The sequence below is a fragment of the Molothrus aeneus genome, chromosome 2 (assembly GCF_037042795.1).
Source record: "Molothrus aeneus isolate 106 chromosome 2, BPBGC_Maene_1.0, whole genome shotgun sequence".
Lineage (NCBI taxonomy): Eukaryota > Metazoa > Chordata > Aves > Passeriformes > Icteridae > Molothrus > Molothrus aeneus.
The window spans coordinates 116,570,142-116,597,455 of record NC_089647.1 but is presented as its reverse complement, the minus strand read 5'-3'; the positions used below and the strand labels follow the sequence as shown (position 1 = coordinate 116,597,455).

Sequence of the window (27,314 nt, the reverse complement as noted above, 5' to 3'; positions counted from 1 at the left end):
GATACTGAGACATCCAAGAGAAGGACATGGAGGAGAAGGGAAGAGGAAGAAAAACGAGCAGAGCCTGAGCCCCTCAGGGACCTCCCCAGAGCCCCTCAGGGACCGGCCCAGAACCCTTCGGGGGACCTCCCCAGAGCCCCTCAGGGACCGGCCCAGAGCCCCTCAGGGATCGGCCCAGAGCCCCTCAAGGATCTGCCCAGAGCCACTCAGGGACCGGCCCAGAACCCTTCGGGGGACCCACCCAGAGACCCTCAGGGATCTGCCCAGAGCTTTCCCTTGGAAAAAGAGGGTGGAATAATTGAAGGGTGCCCGGAGCCCTTCAAAGATCTGCCCAGAGCCCCTCAGGGACCTCCCCAGAGCCCCTCAGCGTCCAGCCCAGAGCGCCTCAGGGACCCACCCAGAGCCTCTCAGGGTCCTCAAGGATCTGCCCGGAGCCCCTCAGGGACCCGCCCGGAGCTCCTGGCGTTCCGGAGGCTCCCCGGGAGAGGCCGCTCCGCGTCCCTGCTCCTCCTCCGGGCTCAGGCTCTGGCTCTGCCGCCTCCAGCACGTTCTTCCGTGGGCTCCCAGCCATGCGGCCCCGCTGGCCACGAGCTGCAGGGCCAGGGGGAATGCCCTGAGCTCGGCCTCCTGCAGCCGCTCGCCCAGCGCTGCCTCCGTGTCCCCCGGCCCCGCGGGCAGCGGCTCCCGGCGGATGGCGGCGCCGGCGCCCGGCTCCTCCTGCGGGCACAGAGCGAGGGAGGCCCGGGCAGCACCGGGGAAGGGGCTGGGGCTGGGGTGTGCGGGGAGGAAGGATTTCTGCTCCTCCTGGGACTAGGAGAAATGGGAAAATCCCACCCCAAAATGCAAGGGGGGAAGACAGGGCTTCAAGCAACCCCAAATCTTCCTGGTTTTTACTGGTAACAAGCCCAAGGTTCCCACCCCTTCCCACAACCTCTTACCTCTGCCTGTTTCTGCCCTCAGAAAGAAAAGGAAAAAAGCAAATTGCTGACTTCCAAATTTTCCTAATTTCCCAGTTTTGAGGCCACTCACCAGGACAAAATGCACGGTGCAGCCGGTGACTTTGAATCCACTTTCCAGGGGCTCTTGCTGGGCATTCCCATTCTTGATGAGTGGAAAGAGCGATGGAGAAGCATTCAAAATTTTCCCTGGGCATCAGTGTGAGAGGAGAAAAAAAAAAGAGATAATTTGAACTGAATTTCCTTAAAAATAAAATGAGATGTAATCATCAGTGCATCACAGCTCTGCTCAGAGGGAATTCTGCTCTTCCAGGAGCAGGGGTGCAGCAACATTCCCAAAGGAGCCTGTGCAGGCTGTCAGTGAGTGAGTAACTCCTGAGCAAGGCCTCAGGAGCTGGCACTAACTCACTGCTCACCCCTCACTCACTTAGGGCACACACAGAGCCATGTCAGGGTGTCAGCAGGACACCACAGGAGGGAGAAATCCCTCCTGGGAATGGATAAATCCATCTTTCTCCCATTTTTCTCTGAGTGGGAACTGCAGGACTCCCCAGCACAGCTCCCTGGCAAAGGATGGAACCAAACTCCTTCCCTGGGGAAGGCACAGAGCCACCCCATGCCCCCAGTTTGCCCCTCTCTCACTGCTGAGGCAGCACAAGGCAATCCTCAGCCAGAATCCCAGCACAGCCCCACTGCCAGAGGGAATGGAAGCAGAATCCCATATTCAGAATTCCCACACCAGAATTCCCACAGTCCCACTGCCAGAGGGAATGGAAGCAGAATCCCAGCACAGCCCCACTGCCAGAGGGAAGGGAAGCAGAATCCCATATTCAGAATTCCCACAGCCCCACTGCCAGAGGGAAGGGAAGCAGAATCCCATATTCAGAATTCCCACAGCCCCACTGCCAGAGGGAAGGGAAGCAGAATCCCATATTCAGAATCCCCACAGTCCCACTGCCAGAGGGAAGCACAGGGTCTCCTTCCTGGAATGTCAGCAGTAATCAAAGGACAAGGAACTCTGACAGTGGAATCCTGGTGAGACCAACCACCTCTGCTTTAGTTTCTCTTTTACATTTGGTTCCTTACCTTTCCATTTTCGGAGAAAAGGGCTGGACAGAACTCTCATGAACCCTGACAGGCAGATCAGCTCCACAGAGAATTCCTCCAGGACTCGGTCAATGGTGCCGTCGAATTCCGAGCGACTCCCGTACAATTTGTGATCAATCACCTGGGGCAGTGAGACACAACAAAAGGTGGGATTGGGAGCAGCTGCTTGGGCAACAGTGAGGAACAAACCAGATTAATTCCAGGGCACTCCATGATTTAAAAAGAGGGTGCAGTGAGGTGGGGTCGCTCTTTTCTGCCATGTCCCAGGTGAAAGGGTGAGAGGAAATGGCCCTAAATTGCACCAGGGGAAGTTCAGATTGGAGTTTAGAAACATTTTTTCCCTTTTAAGAGTGGTCAGGCGCTGGAATGAGTTGCCCAGGGAGGTGGTGGAGTCAATTGGCCAGACCCTCTGGGGAAGGGGAGGAGGTCCTTTATTTCTACCCCACCTCCCACTTTCAGCCCCCCGGGTGAGTGCTGAGTCCTGACTCTCCTGAGGACCTTCAAACAAGGGGCTCACAAAACTTTGTGCTCTTGCCTGTGAAAATGTGAGTGAATTTTGGTATCACTTTTTTTTAGACATGAGTCATTAAAATATCACATGAATCCAACTCAGGAGCTGAAGAAGCTGCTCAGAACCTTTCCATGCAGGGACAGCCTCTAGCAGAGTTTATTTCCATCTGGGCACAGCTGTAAAAACACCTGCTCAAACCCACTTAGTATCAGAAGGGGGAGTTCTGCCTTTGACATCCCAAGTCATGGAATGTTCTCGGACAATGCTGGTGGTCCTTGCCAGGGGTTTTTATGGAACAAGCCAGAACAAATTCCTGTCCCAAAGAGCTGCCTTGTGGCCTGCAGGCAGGAGAAAACTTGTATGGGACTGGGCACAAACTGAGACACAGGTTTTCATCCTGGAGAGGAGAAAGCTCTAGGAGAGCTGGACAGGGACTGGGGACAAGGGATAGAGGGGCAGGAGCCAGGGAATGGCTGCCAGTGCCAGAGGGCAGGGCTGGGTGGGATCTTGGCAATGAGGAATTGTTCCCTGGCAGGGTGGGCAGGGCTGGGATGGAATTCCATCCCTGGATCCCTGGCAGTGCCCAAGGCCAGGCTGGACACTGGGGCTGGGAGCAGCCTGGGACAGTGGGAGGTGTCCCTGCACAGGGGTGGCACTGGGTGGGATTTAAGGTCCCTCCAACCCAGCCCAGTCTGGGATTGTGTGAGTCTAAGGAGGGATAAACCCAGGAGACAACACATTCCTGTGCTTTGCAGAACCTGAAATTTGACTGATTTCAGCCAAAACTTGAGGCTCATAGGCTGCAATCTCAGACCCAAACCATCCATTGAAATCCCTTCCCTGGGATGCAGCACTCACTGCCAAGCTGGGAAAAGCCCCCAGAGCTCAGTAAGGACTCTGAGCGCTGTGCTCCATCCACAGGGAAAGTTTCAAACTGAAGTGAAACCTCAATGCTCAGCAAGCCCCTCCTGACCAGCCACGGGCTCAGCAGCTGGGAATAGAAAGGAGAAGGGGATGTGTCCTTACAGTTAGAGATGGATCATGAGATGATTGGGTCTCACAATTAAGGGATGAACACTGTGTGTATATTAAGAGAAGCTTTACTGATGTGTAGTTATGTTATTGTGGTTCAGATGCCCTCTGTTCCCCCCACAGTCCCTTTCCCCCTCTGTATTGTTGCCAGCAGACAGCCTGGGCTGTCTAGGACAGGTACAAAGAATCCATGTGCACCCACCCCTTGCATGGGAGAGTCAGGAATGGAAAAGCTTGGTGCTGTGGGGGGGCATGACAACACCTGACTATCCAGTGAAGGTACAAGAAAGCAGTCTCCCCAAAAAACAGCACAGAAGAGCTGACTGACAGACTGTGGGAGGGCCCAGGGCGGGCTGGTGCAACCCCCAGGGGTGTAAAAGACTGAGCATCCATCTTGAAGATGAACCAGCCGTGTGGTAGGCAGCCACGAGGGCAGCTCCCAGTGCTGCAATTTTTCCTCATGTCATCCTTTTGCTGTAACTCCCGGTCAGGTTTAACAAACCTTTAACCCTTTCAGAGCGAGCAGGGGTGTCCCACGCTTACCCGTGTGGGGATCCCGGCGCGGGCGGCGCTGCGCAGCTCCGGCACCCCGGGCCTGTTGGAGATGACCAGCACCAGCTGGGCACAGCTGCCCGGCTCCCGGGCACAGCCGATCAGGGCGGGCAGGGCCGTGCCTCCAGCAGGGAGAGAGAGGGGCACACGTCAGCACCCACCCTGGGCAATGCTCTGAGCCCCTCCCTCAGGGGATCCCCCGAGCCCTGCCTTGGAACAATTTACCAGAGTTTCCCTCACCTGGACAGACAGACAGGACTTTCCCATGGACTCTTGCTTAACGATGAACTATTACTCCTGTTCCCTTCCCCATGTGTCTCAAATTCTCCTTTCCCTGTTCCCTCTTTGGGTGTGGCATCTCTGGTGGCCAGCCCCATCTTCCCTGTAGGGCAGAGCCCTTTGCCCTGCCCCTCGTGCCACCCCAGTGCCCTCAGACAATTGGCCAGTGACCCCATAGTTAAGCCTGTGCACAGCACATGGTTTTGTCTTTTGTCCCTGGTTTGCTTTCAGCCTTCTGAAATAAACCTCACTGGAACTGACCCTACAAAAGGCCCTTCTGCCTCTCTTGGCTGAGCTAGCTGTTGTGAGTGTGGTGTGTGAATGTTAGAGATACAGATTATAATATTGTCTTTTCACAAATATTAAAATGGATTTTATAGTGTGGTGTTAAAGTAACTTTGTTATAAAGATACGTTTTTATTTCTGTTGTTAATTAAGCTTAGTGAAACAGCTGATATCAGTGTGCTTGTGTTAAAATGCCTGCTTGGGTGGGATAACACCCAATGAACACAGGATGAGCACACCTGGACAGATCTGCCAGCCAGCAGCATTCACCCTCTGAAGGCAGTGTGGGCCAGGGCCAAAAAACTGGAGGTGATAAGAATGAACTAAAACCACACCCCAGGAATACACATGCTCTAAAAAACTGGACCCAAGAGGAAGACAACTCTTAGAACATGTAAACTATCTTGGGGAAAAATTTACTATGCATAAGCATCTATAAATATGCAAAGGGCTGATGTAATTAAAAGGTATTTAAGGGGTATCCCCAAGGATAACAGGTGGTCCTGGCTGAGTAATAACCTTTGCTCTGTGGTCCTTGTCTCCTGTTGTCCTTTATTAAACTTTTTACATTTTCACAGGAGAGAGCGATCGTGTTTTTCACAGGGGACTTGCCTGAATGCCTCCCCAGGCAGCTTTTCCACAGGTGGTGCTTACTGGGGATTATAGGTAGCAGCATCCACCATCCAAACCTCATTCTGCTACACCACAGCCCTGGGAGGGGCTCTCAGCTGCTGCTCAGGCAGAGATCTGCTCACCCACAAACATCCCTGAGGGTGGGAGCACTGATAAAGCTCAGTTTTTAAGCAGTGTAGCACAACTCTTTGACTTAGAGTGGAACCCTGGACTTTGAGAGGCCTGGAGAATTCCACTGGAGGAAAGGCCAGGTGGTCACACCTGAACCAGCCTCTCCTGTGTGAGGACATTCTCTGTGCCAGGACAAGTGACAGCTCACCTGCTCCAGAGACAAGAACAGCCACCTTCACCTTTCTCTTCTTGGGCTGGGGCTGGATCTCAGCAGTGCTGGCATCCAGCAGCTGCCGGGGGCTGCTCAGCTGCAGGGCCTCTGCAAGGTTCTCCACTTCAATGTGAGAACCTGCTCCAAACACATGAGAAAAATGTTAGATTTCACCTTTCCTTCTAAACTGACTTTATGTAGTTTATTAATAATGTTTCAACGACAAGAAATTGCATCAGCAGTGAATTTATGCTGGCACAGATGGAGCTCCCGAGGGATTCAGTGCTTGAACAGCCCAGGAGCTGTGCTGGCCTCTGATGCTCACAGAGTTGTTCACAAAGGCCCAGGCATGGCCTTTTCAAGGATTAGTCCCATCATTGTACCTCCCATGTTACAAAAGGACACTAAAACCGATGCTGACAGAGCTGAGGTGACATTGTGGCTGCCCAGACTGTTGGGTTTCCAGACGGATTTTGGTTCATGTCCTGCTGGATGTCAATCAGTGCCACACCAGGGTTCAGCCTGACCATCACCACACGTGACTGTACAAAGCTGTGGCCTGTCCTCAGCCTTTACACAGATCTGTGTGAGCTGGGAAGGGCTGCACAGGACGGGAGGTGATCACCATGAGGGTGGTAAAACATCCCCTGATTTTTGGAACAATCAGCACAGGGATTCTCTGAAGCCTCAGGGAGGGGAAGAGGTTATCCAGGTGCTGCCACTCTGAAACAAGAACTCATTTCTCATTTATTTAATACTGAAATGTAGTTGTGGAGGTGTCCAGCAGCCTCCAGCCTAGTGAAACAACAGGAAAGTAGTGTGAAATACACAGACTTTGCAACAGAGAGTCTCTTCAGTCCCACGGGGACACCTGCTCACCTGTGTGACAAGCAGCAACCACCCTCCCAATCAGCCAGGCCTCCTGCTGCCTCTGGATGTCCTGCAGAACGTGCTGGGCCAGCTCCTTCTGCACGACCAAGACAGCCCCAATCCCACAGGGAAGGGTCTGAGCCATCTCCTCTGCAGAGAGGTTCCCCTCCTTGTAGAGCCAGCCAAAGATTTCAGGGATCTTCCAGCTGAGAGCATCTGGGAAAGATTGAAATTGCTGTGTGGGCAGCACCAATGTTTGTTATTATTTATTATTTACTGTCTGCAATGACAGGGATGTGGCACAAGAGCTGGTAGACAGAAATTCTTGCTGCCACAGAACCCCCAAATCCCTGGGGCTGGCCCAGCCCTGCCAGCCCATGCAGTGCCAGCTGTGCCCCATGGGCACCTTGTCCCCAGCCCAGAGCACTCAGTGCCACCTGCAGGGGACACCTGCAGGGCTGGGCACTGCAAAGCTCCCTGGGCAGCCCCTGCCAAGGCCTGAGCTCCCTTTCCATGGGCAAATTGCTGCTGCTGTCCAAGCTGAGGGGACCTTAAAACCCATCTCAATCCATCCTCTGCCATGGCAGGGACACCTTCCATTATCCCAGGCTGCTCCAAGCCCCAGTGTCCAACCTGGTCTTGGAAATGTCTTTCTTTCCTTTCCAACTTCATTCTAGAGAAATACAACCCAACACACAGACACCTTTCTTGCCCCCTCACCATCCCCACTGTGTTTTTAGACTCTCATGAACATGGTTTTCTTTAGTACTTCAAACTTCTGAATTCTTTGCCCAATTTTGGCTTCATCAGAAAAAATTCTGCCTTAGAGATGTCAGATGTGGTGGGGAAGCTACCAAAAAGTGCATTAAATGTGTGTGTGTGTGGAGAAAATCATGCAAATTTATTGCCCTACCAAACCTCAGTATTTGGTCAAAATGTTTTGTTCGGAGAGGTGTCCTGAGGAACACACAATCTTCTCCAACACCTTTTGTCCTGGAGATCTGCTGCCCTTAATCTCCTCTGGAATTTCCCTTCTCCAACCAAGAGTGGGGCTCATGACTTGGAGCAGGAATGGTTTTGGCAGCCCCTGGAGAAGCAGCCACTTGGGGCCGTTCCCCTCTGCAGGGACATTTCTGAGGATTCCAGCACGGTCAAGGCCGTGCTGGGCCTGAGTTCTGTGCCCCAGGAGCCCCTCAGTACTCACCCAGGACGGCGCTGACGTGCTCGGGCAGGAGCCTGGAGATGCCCCCCAGGAGCCCCTCGGCCGTGGGGGCAAAGCCCTTCACGTGCCCTGAGCGAAGGATGGGCAGCAGAGCCGGGCTGAACATCTTCCCTGGGGTCAGCAAAACATCTCCTGCAAGGAACAGCCTCAGCTCAGTCCTGTTCAAAACCTCAGGAGAGGTTTAGAATCAAAAATCACAGAATGGTTTGGGTTGGGAGGAACCTCAGAGCCCACCCAGTGCCACCCCTGCCATGGCAGGGACACCTCCCACTGTCCCTAGTGCCCAGCCTGGCCTTGGGCACTGCCAGGGATGCAGGGGCAGCCCCAGCTGCTCTGGGCACCCTGTGCCAGGGCCTGCCCACCCTGCCAGGGAACAATTCCTCATTGCCAAGATCCCACCCAGCCCTGCCCTCTGGCACTGGCAGCCATTCCCTGGGTGCTGTCCCTGCAGGCCTTGTCCCCAGTCCCTCTGCAGCTCTCCTGGGGCTCCTTTGGGAACTGGAAGGGGCTCTGAGCTCTCCCAGAGCCTTCCATTCTCCAGGCTGAATTCAATGGATTTGTTTCAAGTGCTGTGGGGTGTTTTTGGGAATGCTTCCTGGACAGGTTCTCTCCCAGTCCTTGCAGAAGGCCTTGGGAAGGAGGCAGGTGTAGCCATGATATTTTATGAAAAATCCTTTCCTTAGGATTTTTCCCCCTGAGAAGCTGAGAGGCCTCAGGAACAAAATGCAAACAATGATTATCTGCTGCTGTGGAATGCAACAGGAGCATCTGTGATTGGTCTCATGTGGTTGTTTCTAATTAATGGCCAATCACAGTGCAGCTGTCTGGACTATCTCAGTCAGTCACAAGCCTTTGTTATCATTCTTTTTCTATTCTTAGCCAGCCTTCTGCTGAAATCCTTTCTTCTATTCTTTTAGTATAGTCTTAATATAATACATATCATAAAATAATAAATCAGCCTTCTGAAACATGGAGTCAGATCCTCGTCTCTTCCCTCATCCTCGGACCCCTGCGAGCACCACCACAGGCAGGAGTGCTGCCCACTCGTGCAGAGCAGCGGGCACCATCCCCACCCCACAGAGTGACCAACCCGGCCCGACGGGAGCAGCCCCGTTCCCGCAGACGCCTGGCGAGGAAGGGGAGCCCACCCAGCGTGGTGTCCCCGCAGCTGCCCGGGGCTGGCGAGGAGCAGCGCAGCGAGGATGTCAGCAGGATGCTCCGCACGACGCCGAAGCCGCGGCCGTGGATGCCGGGGGAGCCCAGCCCCAGGAGCGCGTCCCCCTCCCGGGCTCGCTGCAGCCCCGGCAGGCGCTGGCCCCGCTCCACCGCGCCCACCGCGAACCCCGCCAGGTCACAGTGCCCCGGGGCACACGGAGCTGCCACCTCTGTCACCTCCTCACCTGCAAGGGGAGACAGCGGGCAGCACCTCCTGCTTGTGGGCGTTTTGGACTCACACAACCCCAGAATGGTTTGGGCTGCGAGGGATCTTAAACCCACCCAGTGCCACCCCTGCCATGGCAGGGACACCTCCCACTGTCCCAGGTGCTCCCAGCCCCAGTGCCCAGCCTGGCCTTGGGCACTGCCAGGGATCCAGGGGCAGCCCCAGCTGCTCTGGAATTCCATCCCAGCTCCTCCCCACCCTCCCAGGGAACAATTCCTGCCCAATATCCCATCCAGCCCTTCCCCTCCCTCAGCTCAAAGCCATTCTTGTAACACCATTTTAAATTTATGGCCTCTCCTAGAGTGAGCAGCACATCCAGGGACACACAGCCCAAGAAGATTCAGATATAGTTTTAAAATCCTTCTTGGTTTGTTACTTCACCTCAAGACTCCAACAAAACAAAGCTTCATAAAAGAATAAGAAGTGATTTTGTCATTATTAACTCTGGTACTCACGTGGGACCTCCCTGAGTATGGGAGAGGGCTTGGAAACATTAACACTGAACAGTGTGAGGCTTCAAGTTCTGTTCTCCTTGGTTCAGGGATAAAGAAGGAAGAACAAGGATCCAAGTGCACAAATACTGAACCCATCTTTTTGTGCTGACCCCATTTTACAGACCAGGAAGAACTGAAGCACAAATTCTCAACTGCTTTTTCCACCCAACAGAAACCAACAATTCCAGGGCCACATTTTGCCTCCACCTCCCAAGTCCATTTCTCTGGTGATAAATTCAACCTCAGACCCTTCACATCTCAGAGGAGAGGAGGGTCCCTACCCAGGAAAGCACAGCCTGCACTCCTGCAAGCCTCAGCTATTCCTTCTTTGATCGTTTCCATCACTTCAGCATCGAGTTTGCCACAGGACAAATGGCTGAGGAAGAAGAGGGGCTCAGCCCCCTGGGCCAGGAGGTCATTGACACACAGGGCCACCAGGTCCTGCCCAATGGTGTCGTGTCTTTTACAGACCTGGGCCACCTGCAAAACATGGTGGGAAGGAGAAACAGGCAAAACTCAGTTATTCATCAGTGAAATCAGCAGAAACCTTCTTCTGTCTGAAAGGATGCACTACAGGACATACATGGAAAACAGAACCTGGTGCATTACCTGGTTGAAATCAAGAGAAAACAGCTCATTTTCTTGCAGACAGAAAAAGAAAACTCTATTTTGCTTTTTTTTTTAATATTAGTTCAAATTTCAGCCATATAAATTCTATTTCAGCTACCTAGAAATTGTGACGATTTGAGATTTTTTTTTTTGTTTGTTTGCTTTCTGGAATACTATCATAGAAATTCCATGACTATCATAGAATCATGGAATGATTTGGGTTGGGAGGGACCTCACAGCCCACCCAGAGCCACCCCTGCCATGGCAGGGACACCTCCCACTGTCCCAGGCTGCTCCCAGCCCCAGTGCCCAGCCTGGCCTTGGGCACTGCCAGGGATGCAGGGGCAGCCCCAGCTGCTCTGGGAATTCCATCCCAGCCCTGCCCACCCTGCCAGGGAACAATTCCTAATTCCCAGTATCCCAAGGGTGAAAAAGGCCTTTAAGATCATCAGTGGATAAACTTCCAAGGAGGTCCCTTTTACTGACACAGTTCCACCTGAGCAGAAAAGGCCAGGACAGAGGGATGGGTGAGGGGATAACATGGAATAAACATCACTGGATTCCCAATGGGGAGGGAGCAGCCCCCAAACAGAGCCTGGGCTTGGATTCCTGATTGATTTCCCTGGCTGCTGGACTGGGGAGTGCCATGGAAACAGGCACCCCATGGCCTTTGCTGCATGACAGCACCTCCCTGCCACTGCTCCAGGAGCAATCCTGGCAGGCAGCTGCCAACCCGTCCTTGGCCAAGGAGGAGCCTTGGGAACACAGCTGGGGATGTCTCTGTGCCAGGCAATGGAACAAAGGCCCACAGGAGCCTGCACCAATCACTTGTTCATGCTCAGGGGTGCCTGAGGATGTGAGACTGCCAAAGACTGGGGGGTTAAATCTGCTCAGTCTCCTGCTGTTTGCTGTCCTGGCATTAAAGGCAGAAACCATTTGAAACAAGAGACATTGCTGTGCTTGACAGTGAAAGGAGCTTCAGATCTCCACTCTCCTGGTGGCTGAAAACCTTGTGATTCAATAGATAAATAAATCCCCAGGTCAGCTTATCCTAATTCAATACATAAATACATCCATGGTTCAATTTATCCCAATTCTCTACATAAATATATTCCTAACTCAGCTTGTCCTGTGTGTTCTTGGCTAATTAAAATTCTCTATTTCCTGGCTTCTTTAATGTTTATTTCTTCCATCCTTCCTTTCCCCAATGCCCTGAGCTCTTCTCTCCCTCTCCACACACAATTTATTAGGCTGAGCCTGCCAGTTCTCATTCCAACAACTCCCTGTGCTCCTCCACACAGATCCTCCTCACAGCCAATGGAGCCTCCAGTTTACAGCAGAAATTCTGGGCTTCAGTGCCTCAAGTTTGCAGTTTGTTATCATTTCACCACAAAATATCCACATCCTCAGTTAAGTGTGCCCAGGCCTGGCACAAATAACAATTTCCAAAGTGCAGGTGCCCACGGTGGTGGACTCAGGAGTGTTTGTGGAGCTCAGGAGGGTGCAGGTGGTGGCACAGGCTGTGGCACTGAAACAGCCCTGGCAGGTTGTTGGAACCCTGGTTACTGAGAATTCCTGACTTTCTGTGCTAACAAACACTGACCCCCGAGAGAACACTGCATTTATACTGAAACAGTGGAGAAAACTTCCAAAATTAAATGATAAAACTTAAATTATGGGTGTGTAGTTTAAATAGAATTGTGCAATATCACATGGTAAAACACTTAGAGTTTAAAGTTTTAGAATACAGTAGTATATAAAAAGCAAGATAAAAGTTTTAAAGCAGAAGCTACTCCTTCTTCTTTACCTTCCTCTTCATAGGTTGAAGTACTATTGTATAATTAGATAAAAATTCCACATTACAAGTAATAAGTAGTTAGTTACTAAGTTAAAAGTAAAAATAATTTAGGTGTAATTTCTTAATTAGACAGTTTATCCTTAAAAAACCTTATAGAAAGAGAAATACAACTCTATTTTTTACCTTGTTAGTAAAGTACTGTAAAACTCTTGTAAAACAACTTGTAAGACTGTGACATAAATAAAAATTATTAAACATCTAAGTCCAAGATATAACAAGATACAAGCATGTAAAGAAACAACATAAAGGCATCAAAGTCAGTAAAAAAAAAGTCAAATCCCACATAGGGTGGATGAGGAAATGCCTTAATCTTAAGGCTGAAATCCTCTTGCAAAACTATAGAGAAAAACTCTTTTTCCCTGTAACACATGAAAGTATAGAGAGATGAAAGTGTTCAAATTGCTATCAAACAAAAGCCTCCACACCAAAATTAACAGGTAATAAAATAGTTGTAATCGATAAGACGTTTAAACAGAGAAAGAGAGAAAAATTATAAGACCCCATACCTCCAAAGAGAGAAGAGGACCTCTATTTCCATAGATAAAGATTATTTTAGAAATAAATTTTTAAAAAATAATAAAAATTAACAGCAGGTGCCATCAGCTGTGCTGCAGTGGAGCTGCCAGTTAATTACCAATTACCTGCAGTTTGGGTCCAAGGCCCTTGGTCTGGGACACCAGGATGGGATCATCATAGCCAGATGCCTTCAGGTCAAAGAAAGCAGCAAAGCCTCCTCCTTCTGAGCGACCTCCTGCTGAGGACACACACAGCATGGGCTGCATTTATGGGAAATAAAATACCCAAAACTCTCACCAGGAAAAGAACTGCAAATTATCCCTAAATCCCCGGGGCTGGCCCAGCCCTGCCAGCCCCTGCAGTGCCAGCTGTGCCCATGGGCACCTTGTCCCCAGCCCAGAGCACTCAGTGCCACCTGCAGGGGACACCTGCAGGGCTGGGCACTGCAAAGCTCCCTGGGCAGCCCCTGCCAAGGCCTGAGCTCCCTTTCCATGGGCAAATTGCTGCTGCTGTCCAAGCTGAGCCTGCCCTGGCCCAGCCTGAGGCCGTTCCCTCTGCTCCTGTCCCTGTTCCCGGGGAGCAGAGCCCGACCCCCCCGGCTGTGCCCTCCTGGCAGGGACTTGTGCAGAGCCACAAGGGCCCCTGAGCCTCCTTTGCTCCAATGTCTCTATTACCATTATTTTATTTATTTATTTATTTCCATTATATTCCTCTTCATTCTGCACCTCTAAGAAGCAAAATCCCCTCCATAGCAAGGCAGGCATTTGTTAATTCATCATAAGAGGAGTGACAAGAAAGAAATTTATTTTCTTTCTTTGTGCTGATCCCAGCCCAATTTCCCAAGCTCAGTTTCAATGCCACGAGTGCATTGCCCAACCCTCAGGGAGAAAAAGTCCAAATACTGAGGGAATTCCCAGATTCTTCCCAGTCCTACCTGCCCTGGTGCCTCTCACAGCTGATGTTTGTGGCAGACAGCTCAAAGCCTCCCTGGCTCCAGCTCCCACGTGTCTGTCCTTGTACAGAAGGGCCCTGTGGGGAGGCAAGGACGAGCTGGCAGCAGCACTGACCCTTTCTGCAGGCCCAGCAGAGGTGGCCCAGATGTGAGGGGCAGGGGGGAACATCTGGGAGAGGCAGGGGGGAACATCTGGGCTGTGCTCACGTACAGGGGCTGGTGCAGCAGCCGCAGGCCCCGGTGCCCGATGTCCCTCCTGAAGGTGGCCCCCTGGAAGTGGATGGTGGCCACCCCCCTGTTGGCTTCTGCCAGGGCTTCCATCAGGTCCTGCCTGACAGCAGTGATGGACAGGACTCTGCCACCCCTGGTCACCAGCCTGCCCTCCTTCAGCGCTGTGCCCCCGTGGAACACCTGCAGCCCCAGCTCCTCGGCTTGCAGAAGCCCTGCAAGGACAAATAATTCTCTGAGGGTTTTGAATTGCATTCTCTGGGGACAATCTCAGATTTAAGGTGGGAAGAGCCCTTCAGGATCACCCAGTGCCACCCCAGCCCCACCAGCATCACCCCAATCCCTGTCCCCAAGGCCACATCCAGACTGCTCTGGGACAATTCAGTGACTCCAAACCTCCCTGGGCAGCTCAGCCCAAGGCCTGACCACTCTGCCAGGGAAATTTTCTGTCCCAGTCTCCAACCTGAGCCTGCCCTGGTGCCATTTGAGGCCATTTCCTCTCCTCCTTTCCCTGCCCCTCCTGTCAGGAGCTGTGCAGAGCACTGAGGTCCCCCCTGAGCCTCCTTTGCTCCAGGCTGAGCCCCTTTCCCAGCTCCCTCAGCTCCTCCTCCCAGGATGTGTTTTCCAGACCTTTCCCCAGATCCATTACCTTCTGTTTGCAAAACACTGAAGATTGAAATCCTTTATTCAGTCAAGGGAGAACATGAGAAATTTTCATCTTTGCTTTTTTCTGAGAAACAGCATCATCAGTGAAAGGCTGCACTGGCCCCAGGAATCCCCTTCTGGGCCAGTAGAGCATCATGGAATTCCAGACTGGCTTGGGCTGGGAGGGACTTCAGAGCCCACCCAGTGCCACCCCTGCCATGGCAGGGACACCTTCCACTGTCCCCAGTGTCCAACCTGGCCTTGGGCACTGCCAGGGATCCAGGGATGGAATTCCATGCCAGCCCTGCCCACCCTGCCAGGGAACAATTCCTCATTGCCAAGATCCCATCCAGCCCTGCCCTCTGGCACTGGCAGCCATTCCCTGGGTGCTGTTCCTGCATCCCCTGGAAATTGTCTCTCTCCAGCTTTCCTGGGGCTCCTCCAGGCCCTGCAAGGCCACCCTGAGCTCAGCCCAAAGCTTCTCCTGTGCAGGTGAACAATCCCAGCTGTGCCAGCCTTTCCTCCCAGCAGAGCTGCTCCATCCCTCTGCCCATCCTGGAGCCTCCTCTGGGCTCTCTCCTACAAGTCCCCATCTGGGGCACCACAAAATTAAAGAAAAATCCCACAGGAGCAGCAGTGTGGGATCCAGGAGCCCCCACAGGACACATCCCTGCCCTGTGCCAGGAAAGCTGTGCTCTCTCTGGGAGCTGTGGGGAATTTGTGCAGGGTTTTCCTGCAGGAAATCACAATCCACAGCTATTTCCTGCCTGGATTCTCCCCTCTCTCTGACATTAAACCATCAATGCTGATGTTACCTCTGCTCTTCCCCTATTCCATGCCCACTCCACACAATTCCCTGCAAAAGCTGGAACTGCTCCACAGACACTCACAGGGGCTGCTCGGACACAGGGAAGCAAAACTGTGCAAGGTTTGGAGTTTGTTTGGATTCCTGTTTGGAGGGAAGGATAAGGGAACAGGAGGAACTGCTGCCATCACCTGGGAAATGAGAACCAAGCACAGTTTGTTTAAATTCCTATTTTGATAAGGGAACAGGAGGAACTGCTGCCATCACCTGGAAAATGAGAACCAAGCACAGTTTGTTTAAATTCCTATTTTGATAAGGGAACAGGAGGAACTGCTGCCATCACCTGGGAAATGAGAACCAAGCACAGTTTTCTCCTTGCTACAGGCTCAAGGGATTCTTCCCCCTGGCCCTGCTGCAATGGAAATCCAACCCATTTGCAGCCTGTTTTAAGGAATACTCAAGAATAAAAGGTTTGTCAAGCCATTGAAATCAGAGAATCACAGAATATCCTGAGCTGGAAGCGCACACAAGGATCACCCAGTCCCACCCCTGGCCCTGCACAGGACACCCCAACAATCCCACTCTGGAAGCATCATCCAAAAATATGTGGTTTAATGTGAAAAAGAGAATAAAAACTAATAAACCCCATGAAACTCTGAAGAGGAAGATAATAACAGAATAATAACATAATTAAACAAATAATAATTATAATTATATAATTATAATGAAGAAAAGAAATAATAAGAAAATTATAATAAATAAAAGAATGGATTGAATTCCATTGGTTTGACTGTCTTTTTTTGTGATTAACAAGCAGGGGGTCAGAAACCCTGCGAGGGACAAGGCACCAGGGCATGACCTTGTCCCTGGGCAATGGAGAAATGGAGAATCTCTCTTTTCCCCAGAGAGAAAATGCCAAAAATTGCTGCCAAAACTGGGGAGCCCTGGCCAGGAGCTGAGGCGCTGGGCTGGGCTGAGCCCAGCTGAGGGTGGGAGTGGCAGGGCAGGAGCTGAGCAGGCAGGAAATGGTTCTGCAACAGCTCCCTCTGGTTTAAAACACTGTAAACATCTCCATGAGATCCTGAACCAGGAGTACTGGGACAGAGGAGATGGATATTGAATGCCTGCATGTATCCTGAATATCTATAGCCAATTTCCAAATGGATATTGATATCTAAGTGAATATTGAATACCTGTATGCATCCTGAATATCTATAGCCAATATCCAAATGGTATTGATATCTAAACAAATATTGAATACCTGTATGCATCCTGAATATCTATAGCCAATATCCAAATGGTATTGATATCTAAGTGAATATTGAATACCTGTATGCATCCTGAATATCTATAGCCAATATCCAAATGGTATTGATATCTAAGTGAATATTGAATACCTGTATGCATCCTGAATATCCATAGCCAATATCCAAATGGTATTGATATCTAAGTGAATATTGAATACTTGTATAAATCCTGAATATCTATAGCCAATATCCAAATGGTATTGATATCTAAGTGAATATTGAATACCTGTATGCATCCTGAATATCTATAGCCAATATCCAAATGGATATTGAATACCTGTATGAATCCTGAATAACTCTGTTGAATATCTATATGAATATTGAATATCTTTTTCCAATATCTGTATGAAGATTGAATAGCAATATCAAATATCCATATGAATATTGAGTATCCAGGTCTAACATATATATATAGATATTGGATACTTATGCAAATAGTGAACATCTGTATCAAATCTATGTTAATATTGACTATCTACATGGATATTGAATATATATATCAAATATCCATATAAATATCTAATATCTATATGTATATTGAACATCTCTATTTAATATCCAAATGAATATTGAACATCTATATCTAATATAAATAAATAAATAAATAAATATATATATATATAATATCTATTCTAATATCTGTATGACTATTGAATACCTACATGAATATTGAATACCCGTCTCTAACATGTAAGTTAATATTGAATACCTACATGAATACAGAATATCCCAATGCCCACCTTGCCCAGATCCTGGAGCCCTGTGAGGAAGCAATTAAATAATTAACAATCTCCCAGAGTTACCTGTTACCTCCATGCCTTTGTCAGAGTCTCCTGGGTATCCTGGGCTGGCCATGACCACACACACAGCAGTTCTGTTCTCCAGCCAGGCTGGCATGCAGCTGCAGAGTTTGCCATCAATTGTTGCTTGAATCAGTTCATAAAAATCATTTTTAAGCAGAGGGAGAATTACCTGTAGAAAAGTTTTCAGAGTGATGGAGGTTAATTTTTATTTTGCTGGCTCATTGAAATTCACCTTAGGGAAAATTCAGTTGATGGAATACAATCTGTATGTGCCAGTAGAGTTGGAAACTCTGGGTTTTAATTTAATTTGCAGCATCTTTTGGAACCAAAAAAATTAGAAACATAAGGTGTGAGCTTATGTAGAATGAACATGAATTTAGGCCTCTCCCATTCTGCTTCTATCCAGAAAAACAAAATCTGAGGAACAGATTTTTTAACTCATAATTCACAGGAGCTGAAGAGCCAAAATGTTACCTCAGACATTGTCTAAGGTGTTTGCATCCAGATCTTTCCCTAGAAATAAACTACAACAGGAAGAGGTAAAAGAATGGCAGTAAGAGGTAAAAGAATGGAGCATCTTTAATTTTCCAGTGTGTTCCACTCACCTGACACTGGGGATCCCCAAACTGGCATTTAAAGTTTAAAATCTTCACCCCTTCTTTGGTCAGCATCAAACCTGTTTGCAGCACACCTGGACACAAAGCCAAGGAAATAACTTAAACATTTCTTTCTTTCTTTCTTTCTTTGTAGAACTCCTTTAAAAGCAACAGAGCATTTTGGAGCATTCTGCAAATCAGAAGGCATTAGGAGCAAGGATTCTGCAAGCCACAATAATTCCCAAATATCCATAAAAGTGACAAGCATCCACCTGAGGAGCAGGGCACCGCATTTTAAACCCCACAAAGCAAAGGTTCTCTGGCATCGTGCACCCAACTCCATTCTTACTCAACTCCCACTCTGCTCTTACTCAGGCACTGTAAAAAAGGCCCCCAAAAAGCAGAATTTGAGGATGTGGCTGGGAGCCCATCTCTTTGGAGGTCCGAGATCTCCTCAGTGCCAACAGCAGCCCTTGGCATTAAGTGGCACCTGTGGGCACCACCTGCCTTTTCCAAAAGAGCCTCTGGATAAAGATCTGGAGAAAATGGACATTGTTGTACGTAGGAGTGAGCAGTACTGCAGGACTGAAGTGTATGTTCTGCCCCAAACTGCAAATAAATCTGTTTTATTTAAAAATATTTAATAAAATCATGCTGTTTAATGAAACAAGGCCAAAGTTCTCTCCCAGACAAAGAGCTGGGAACCAAACGAGTGAGGCTTAACACTGCATGAAAAATGAGCTGCTGCTGGGTTATTTTTTTAAACAAACACCATCTGGAACTCAGAAGCCCCCTCTGACAATGGAAGTGAGCTGGAGAGGGGCTCACCTTGGTTTTCAGGTGCTCACTCACCTACATAGGCTGCTCCTTCTTGTCTCAGGCTGTCCACGATGTGCTGGAGGATGCCACCCCTGATTTGCTCCAGAAGAGCCTCTGGGACCTGACAGCCAAATGAGAGCCATGAGGCACTGGTGGCGTCTGCTCACCCTGCTGGAGGGACTGGGCAGGAACGAGGAGCTGCCTGAGGTGTTTGCTTAAATATTTTCCTTTATTACAGTTTTGCTGCTTTTTCTTTATTACAATTTTGTACCCCAAGCCCTGCTCCTTCCCTTGGAGCAGGGAACAGACAGCAACATAAACTGGGTGTTCTTACAGAGCAAAACCAGTGAAAAGGTTGGTTTTACTCAAAAAACCCCCACAGGTTCCATGAGTTTATCCCACATGGAGCAGTTGCCAGCAAGGACAAGGAGTCTGGGAACAGAACCAACAGGCAAAGAAATGAGACTGTTCTCCATTAGTTATGGGTATTTGAACAGGACCTTCCAAATCATCCTTGGGGAGCATTTTGGTGGCATCTGTCTGGGTAGAAATGATTCTCAGCCCTGAACTAACAGAAAGATTTTTAAAAATAATTTTCTTTATTACAATCTTTTGCTGCTATCTCCCCCAAGCCCTGCTCCTTCCCTTGGCGGGGGGTGCTGTCTGAGGGTGGAATCTCACTGATCTGCCTCCCGAGGGGATTTGGGTGATCCTGAGGGTGGAATCTCACTGATCTGCCTCCCGAGGAGGTTTGGGTGATCCTGAGGGGGGAATCTCACTGCTCTGCCTCCTGAGCGGGTTTGGGTGATCCTGAGGGGGGAATCTCACTGCTCTGCCTCCCGAGGGGGTTTGGATGATCCTGAGGGGGGAATCTCACTGCTCTGCCTCCCGTGGGGGTTTGGGTGCTGTCTGAGGGTGGAATCTCACTGATCTGCCTCCCGAGGGGATTTGGGTGCTGTCTGAGGGGGGAATCTCACTGCTCTGCCTCCCGAGGGGGTTTGGATGATCCTGAGGGGGGAATCTCACTGCTCTGCCTCCCGTGGGGGTTTGGGTGATCCTGAGGGGGGAATCTCACTGCTCTGCCTCCCGAGGGGGTTTGGGTGATCCTGAGGGGGGAATCTCACTGCTCTGCCTCCCGAGGGGGTTTGGGTGCTTCTGAAGGAGGTCTGGGACTGGAATCTGGGCTGAACACAGCCAGAATGCTTCTGGCCTTGGAGAAACACCCACTGAAAATGTGGCGGAGCAGTGCTGTAAGGACCAACAAGGACCCCCAGGTTACGCTCAGGGCACACAGGGAATTCTGCAGGGATTCCTGAGGTGGTGCCGAGGGAGCAGAGAAGCACAAAGTTTGGGACTAACAGGAGAGGTAAAAGAGAGGCTGCTCCAGAGAATGAAACCCCAAACGATGACTATGGGGGTGTGAGCACTCCAGCAGCAGCAGGGCCCTGCAGGGCTGTGCAGAGCAGCGCTGGGGCAGTACCTGAGGCACGGGGCAATAGGCTCCCATCCCTGCCGTGCTGGGACCCTGCTCCCCGTCCAGCAGCCGCTTGTGGGGCTGAGCCGGGGGCATGGAGGCCACGGTGACGCCGTCGGTGAAGCAGGAGCACTGCAGGGACAGAGACAGGCACAGCGGTGACAGCGGTGACAATGGCCACAGTGGGACCGCACTGCTGAGCCTCAGCTCAGTTCTGCTGGAAAATGTACAAATCGCAGAAGCCCAGACTGCAAAGTGTCCCCAAGATATTTTATGAAAAATCTTCTTTGCCCAGGATTTTTCTCCGGAGAAGCCTCAGAAAAGAAATGGAAACAATAATTATCTGATTGCCTGGAATGTGCTCTGGAGGTTGCTCACCAACAGGTGCATCTTTGATTGGTTCCGTGTAAATTGTTTTTAATGAATGACCAATCCCAGTCCAGCTGTGTTGGGACTCTGGTCAGTCATGAGTTTTTTTATTCACTCTTTTCTAGCCTTCTGATGTCTCCTTTCTTTAGTATAGTTTTAGTAAACCATTTCAATACAATATAACAAATGTAATAAAAATAATATAATATAATATAATATAATATAATATAATATAATATAATATAATATAATATAATATAATATAATATAATATAATATAATATAATATAATATAATATAATATAATATAATATAATATAATATAAATCAGCCTTCTGAGAACATGGAGTCAAATTCTCCATAGCAAAGGATATTCAATCCCACCCAGGGCCACCCCTGCCATGGCAGGGACACCTCCCACTGTCCCAGGTGCTCCCAGCCCCAGTGTCCAGCCTGGCCTTGGGCACTGCCAGGGATCCAGGGGCACTCACAGCTGCTCTGGGCACCCTGTGCCAGGGCCTCAGCACCCTCTGAGTGAAGAATTTCTCAGGATCCATTTAGATCCAATAGGATCCATTTATTCTGCTACAAGCCCATTGACCTGAAAGATTAATTATTTCTTTCTCATGTTTAAATTACCAAGAGGAATGGTGGCTCTCATTACAGCTCCCTTTTGATGAATCAGATTTTGAGTCACATGGGAACACATGCCTGTCCTCTGCCATGTGAATAGCCTAAAAGAGGCACTCAATATTAGCACAAAGTTACAGATGTAACATGAATTACCGAGGAAAGTCCATAAAAACATGTTGTTGGTCACTTTAGGGAAAAAAAAATCTCCCCTCCTAAAATAGCCACTATAAATGAAATGTCATTGTTAATGTAGAAGAAAAATTTACTGACAACATGCATTGGTTAGCATGACACAGGGCTTAGATTGCATGTTATGCAATAGATATTCATTTGTCAAAGTGCAAATAAAACAAAAAAAAAAAACAAAGAAATTTGAAACAATAAACATGGGTGCTTATACAGAAGCACAGCAATAATGCCAAAGAGTGAAAGCACAACATCACACCATCAATACCTACAGAAAGTTCTTCCCCTTGAAGCAGTTCTTCAATAACAACCATCTCTCCAAACATTCTGTCCTGGAAAAGACAGAACAAAAAAGAGATCCCCAGTGAGTAGATATGAATCCACTGCCTAAATCCTCTCTTCATTTTCTTCTAACAAAAAAAACAATGTGTATGAGAAGTGCCAGCTTGCTTGAATGCCAGTGGAGAAAGCCACTGGAATTTCATTTGGACATGAGGAGGCAACACTGAAATATTCCCTATCAGGCCTGGGAGACAAGGAAAAAATTACAATTTGGAGGGGCAGAGAAGTGGGACCCAAGGCTGGAACAGAAATTCAGTCACAAAAGCTCCCAGCCCTGCCTGGGGGACACAGGAGGAGTCTGAGGAGACCCAGGGGAACTCTTGAGTCGAATGAACAATTTCTCCCAAAAACACTGGCCCCTGTTGCAGGAATTACAAACTCCCAGAGTACAGAGCACCAAGATTTGGACTGGCAGGGATTGATTAAGGATTTTTGTACCTGCATAATCTCCTGGACAGCTCTGCAGGCCTCCTCCTTGCTGGCTGCAATGGTCACTTCCCTCCTGGCCACTGGCCCCCGTGCCCGCACCACCCATGCAGGGAAGTCTGTGCTTTAAGGGAAGCAGAGAGGGGTCAGACATCCCTACTGCATCCAGGGAAATCTCCACTTTGCTCCTGGATGCCCCCCACACTCCCACTGTACCTCCAGAATTTCCCCACTTACTCTGAAACACAAGCTAAATCCAGAAGTCAAAAAAGAACAAAGCATCACCTTGGTAATGAATGGATTTTACCTTTACCAATCACCCCCTGGCTTGTGAATAACCAAAAAAACCCTTTTTTGAAGGGCTGAATTTCCTGCTTCCTGAAAGAACACCTCACTCTAGTGTCCACACTATGATTTCTGTTAGGTTAAATCTCCAGTTTAACCCAATAATTAACCTGTCCAGTTTACACCACCCAGGCTCCCTTCTCCCCATCTCTCTGTGCACACCTGGGACAGTTTTCCCTTTGGAGCCCTGCACTTGCTGACAGAGAAGGTGTTGGCCTTGTCTTCATGTGGCAGCAACATAAACTGGGTGTTCTTACAGAGCAAAACCAGTGAAAAGGATGGGTTTATTCCAAATCTATAATAAAAAGGTTTTTATGAAAAAAACTTTAGAGATTCCACGAGTTTATCCCACATGGAGCATTTGCCAGCAAGGACAAGGAGTCTGGGAACACAACCCACAGGCAAAGAAATGGGACTGTTCTCCTTTAGTTATGGATATTTGACCAGAACCTTCCAAATCATCCTCAGAGAGTGTTTTGGTGGTGACTGTCTGGGTAGAAACGATTCTCAGTCCTTAACTAACAGAAAGATTTGTTGAAATATTTTTCTTTATTACGATTTTTTGTCTATGAATGACTTCTTGAGCATCCTGAAGGAGCAGATGGAAAAGAAGAAGAGCTGGGAATTCAGAACAGAAAAATCAACCTGCTGCAATTCACAGAATCGTGGAATCAAAAAGGTTGGAAGGGACCATCCAGTGCCACCTGTGCCATGGCAGGGACACCTCCCACTGTCCCCAGTGCCCAGCCTGGCCTTGGGCACTGCCAGGGATGCAGGGGCAGCCCCAGCTGCTCTGGGCACCCTGTGCCAGGGCCTGCCCACCCTGCCAGGGAACAATTCCTCATTGCCAAGATCCCAGCCAGCCCTGCCCTCTGGCACTGGCAGCCATTCCCTGGGTGCTGTCCCTGCAGGCCTTGTCCCCAGTCCCTCTGCAGCTCTCCTGGAGCCCCTGCAGGCCCTGCCAGGGGCTCTGAGCGCTCCCTGGAGCTGCTCCTCTCCAGGTGAGCACCCCCAGCTCTCCCAGCCTGGCTCCAGCAGCTCCACACCCACACCTTCATCATCTGTCTCTAATTACCGAGCTGATTAACCCAGCAGGAGCTGAGGGTTCCCAAGCCCCAGTGCTGTCAGAGGAGCCCCGTGGCAGCACATGTACCTGGAGATGAACCTGCAGGCCTCCTGGGGGGTGCTGAAGGCTGCCCAGCGCGCCGTGGGGAGGCCCTGGCGCTGCAGGAAGGCTTTGCTGGAGCTGCTGCTGGAGGCCAGCTGGGCTGCCCTGGCCCCGGGCCCGAAACACCGAACTCCTGCTGCCCGCAGGTCATCCACAATCCCTGAGCAAGAAACAGCACAAACACCACGGGGGCTCTCTGGGGACACAGAGCCACCACAGAAACAGCACAAACACCACGGGGGCTCTCTGGGGACACAGAGCCACCAGAGAAACAGCACCAGGAGGGCTCTCTGGGGACACAGAGCCACCACAGAAACAGCACAAGCACCAGGGGGACTCTTTGGGGACACAGAGCCACCACAGAAACAGCACAAGCACCACGGGGACTCTCTGGGGACACAGAGCCACCACAGAAACAGCACAAGCACCACGGGGACTCTCTGGGGACACAGAGCCACCACAGAAACAGCACAAGCACCAGGAGGACTCTCTGGGGACACAGAGCCACCACAGAAACAGCACAAGCACCAGGAGGGCTCTCTGGGGACACAGAGCCACCACAGAAACAGCACAAGCACCACGGGGACTCTCTGGGGACACAGAGCCACCACAGAAACAGCACAAGCACCACGGGGGCTCTCTGGGGACATGAGCTGTGTGACAAAGGGAGATTCCCATCCATCATCCCTTTGTTACACCTCCCTTTGTCTCAGGTAATTCATTCGCCTCCCAATGAGGTTCTAAATATCCACTGACCCTTCTCAGCCTGTGGTTTTAGGGCTCTTTAGCTCTGTACTTTACTGAGCACTCCCAGAGTTACCCACCCCCTTTTAAAGCAGATTTCATGGTGCTGATTTTTTCTGTCATTATATTATATTATATTATATTATATTATATTATATTATATTATATTATATTATATTATATTATATTATATTTCTTAACTTTTAACTCTATTTTATAATAACTTTATTTTATTATAATTATATTTAATTATATTATAATTTGATTTCATTATAATTATATAATATAATTTTATTATATCATAATTATATTTATCATAATTTGATTTCATTATAACTACATTATAATGTTGATTATATTCTATTTATATTATAATTATATTATATTAATACAATTTCTTTTTTTTTTCAGTCAACTTAGGTTTATTTAATTATTTTATTAACTTACCGGCTGCCAGAAGAGCTTCTGGGCCAACCACCACAAGCCCAATGTTGTGATCTTTGCAGAACTGGGTGACAATAGTGTGATTGCTCACTAATACAGCTGAAAAGGAAAAGTAATTGATAAGAGACAGGAGATGAGAATGTCTTTTTTCCATCCTTCTAAAAGTGTGATTAAAATCATGAAGCAGCCCACTAAGGGCAGAGTGGAATCTCAATGTAATAATAGCAGAGTCCAAAAGGAGCTGGGAACAGCTCCAATTTGCTCTACTGTTTTTAATACACATTTGCTAAGTGATTAAATCTCCTTTAATTTGCCATGTGTAATCAAGATATATTTTTAAAAGCTGTCCATCACAACAATAACAACTTTGAAAAATAAAACTTAAGGTTGGGAAAGAAACTCAATTTCAACGGCTGAGTAAAGATTTACTCAAAGCATTGGATGATGCAGCTAAATTTCACTGAGCTGCCTGGGCAGACACAGAGATGTTTCTGTTCAGAATAAAGAACTTTGAGCCCTCTGCATCTGGGTTAAGTTTCACTGGAATTGGTCACAAAATTCAAGCACAAAAGTGGAAGAGATGAGGTGTAGAAATGCAGTCTCATATAAGCCTCACTAGCTTAAGCAGCAAGGCTAAAAACAAACAGAGCAGGGCGTTTTAGGAGGCAGCTCTGGAATTCAGAAACAAAGCACCAAATAAAGCAGAAATCTGTGCCTTCAATCATCTGTGGCACCTGTAAAAGACAAGCAACTGGCACCTGCCTGTGGGATTCACACTCTGACCCTGAGAGAAGCCGAGAAAAAGATGATCAAAACAATTCTTATCTCATTTACTGCTCCTGTGTTGCACCAAAGTGGAATGCATTGTGGAAGGTTGTTTAGCTGAAGGGAATTGGGAATTGGATTCTGGTGTGAGTGTTTTTGATTCACTGGCCAATTGAATCCAGGTGTGTGATTTAGGACTGTCAGTCAGAGATTCTGGGCAGTTGGGTGCTTGGGCAGATTCAGTTTAGATGTAATGCAATATAGAATAATATAGCATAATAAAGTAATTAATTCGCCTTCTGATAAGATGGAGTCAGTGCACAATTTTCTCCCCCTCGTTGGGGTTGCCCTGCATTCACTATTCCTGCCTGTCACCATCACATTTTCTGAAAAATCCTCTTCACCCAGGATTCTTCTCCTGAGAAGCTGAGAAGCCTCAGAGACAAAGGAAAACAATATGATCTCATTTGCTTCTCCTGCCTTTTGCTGCTTTGGAACGTGGTTGGAAATTGTTTATCCAACGTGTGAATTGTTTTGACTTAATGACCAGTCACGGTCAGGCTGGAAGGAGTCATGAGTTTTAATTGTCATTCTTTGTAGCCTTCTGTCTGTATCCTTTCTCTCTTCTGTAGTATAGTTTAGTATAGTATTTTATAATATATCATATAATAATAAATTAATCTTTTAAGAGCATGGAATCAGATTCATCATTTTCCTCCTTCGTGCTGGGGACCCAGCACATACCACACCTGCCCAGTTGGTTTTGTCTCAGTTGCTGCAGTGCTGATTGCTTGTACTGGGATTCTCCTCCCCGCTTTTTACCTGAGTTGGAGATTTTCCTGTTGTCAGCTGTGCCTGCATTTCCTGGAGCCACAAACACGTGTTTGACGTGGGGGGACTGGGCCAGCTTCCAGGCCAGGGCGTGCTCCCGGCCCTCGCTGCCGATCACCAGCACCCGCTCTGCCATGGCCCTGCAGGACACGGCTGTGGAGATCCTCACTTCAGTCCAAGGGAGAGCAGAGACAACTCCTCCCAGGCTGAGCCTGGGAATCTTAGAGGAAAGAATGCAAACAATTATTATCTCTCTTTCTGTAACCATTGTTTATAGCTATGGTCCTCCACAGCGTGCTATTCAGAGTCACCAATAGTGTGAGATTCACATTCCATGAAAAATCCCTTCGCCCAGGATTTTTCTCCTGGGAAGCTGAGAAGCCTCAGAGAAAAAGAAAAACAATTATTATCTCATTTGCTTCTCCTGTGTTGTGCTCCTTTAGAATGTGTTTGGAGATTGTTTACCCACAGGTGATTGTTTCATTGGATTCTGGTGTGAATTGTTTTCACTCATTGGCCAATTGGGGCCAGGCTGCGTCAGGACTCTGGAGAGAGTCCCAAGTTTTCATTATTATCTTTTTAGCATTCTGTCAGTATCCTTTCTGTATTCTTTAGTATAGTTTAGTATAGTATTCTTTAATATAATACAGTATCATAAAATAGTAAATTAGCCTTCTGAGAACATGGAGTAAGATTCATCATTCCTTCCTTCATTCGGGCACCCCACAAATACAAAACACCTTAG

The 27,314-nt window shown here is 48.8% G+C and overlaps 1 protein-coding gene across 1 annotated transcript; it reads right to left on the bottom strand.

Moving 5' to 3' along the window:
• Window positions 1-438: 438 nt before the first annotated feature.
• LOC136571427 (trifunctional purine biosynthetic protein adenosine-3-like) lies at window positions 439-26,705 on the bottom strand. Its single transcript, XM_066571804.1, has 21 exons — window positions 26,561-26,705; window positions 24,977-25,072; window positions 23,771-23,945; window positions 22,285-22,396; window positions 21,777-21,836; window positions 20,323-20,448; window positions 18,876-18,963; window positions 18,033-18,118; window positions 17,428-17,596; window positions 13,851-14,082; window positions 13,622-13,716; window positions 12,813-12,922; window positions 9,986-10,184; window positions 8,918-9,169; window positions 7,752-7,901; window positions 6,557-6,763; window positions 5,675-5,815; window positions 4,150-4,280; window positions 2,043-2,184; window positions 1,030-1,145; window positions 439-717 (listed from the first exon to the last, which is right to left on the bottom strand). Exons 1-21 carry the CDS (start codon window positions 26,703-26,705, stop codon window positions 439-441), a joined length of 3,111 nt encoding a protein of 1,036 aa, XP_066427901.1.
• Window positions 26,706-27,314: the final 609 nt, after the last annotated feature.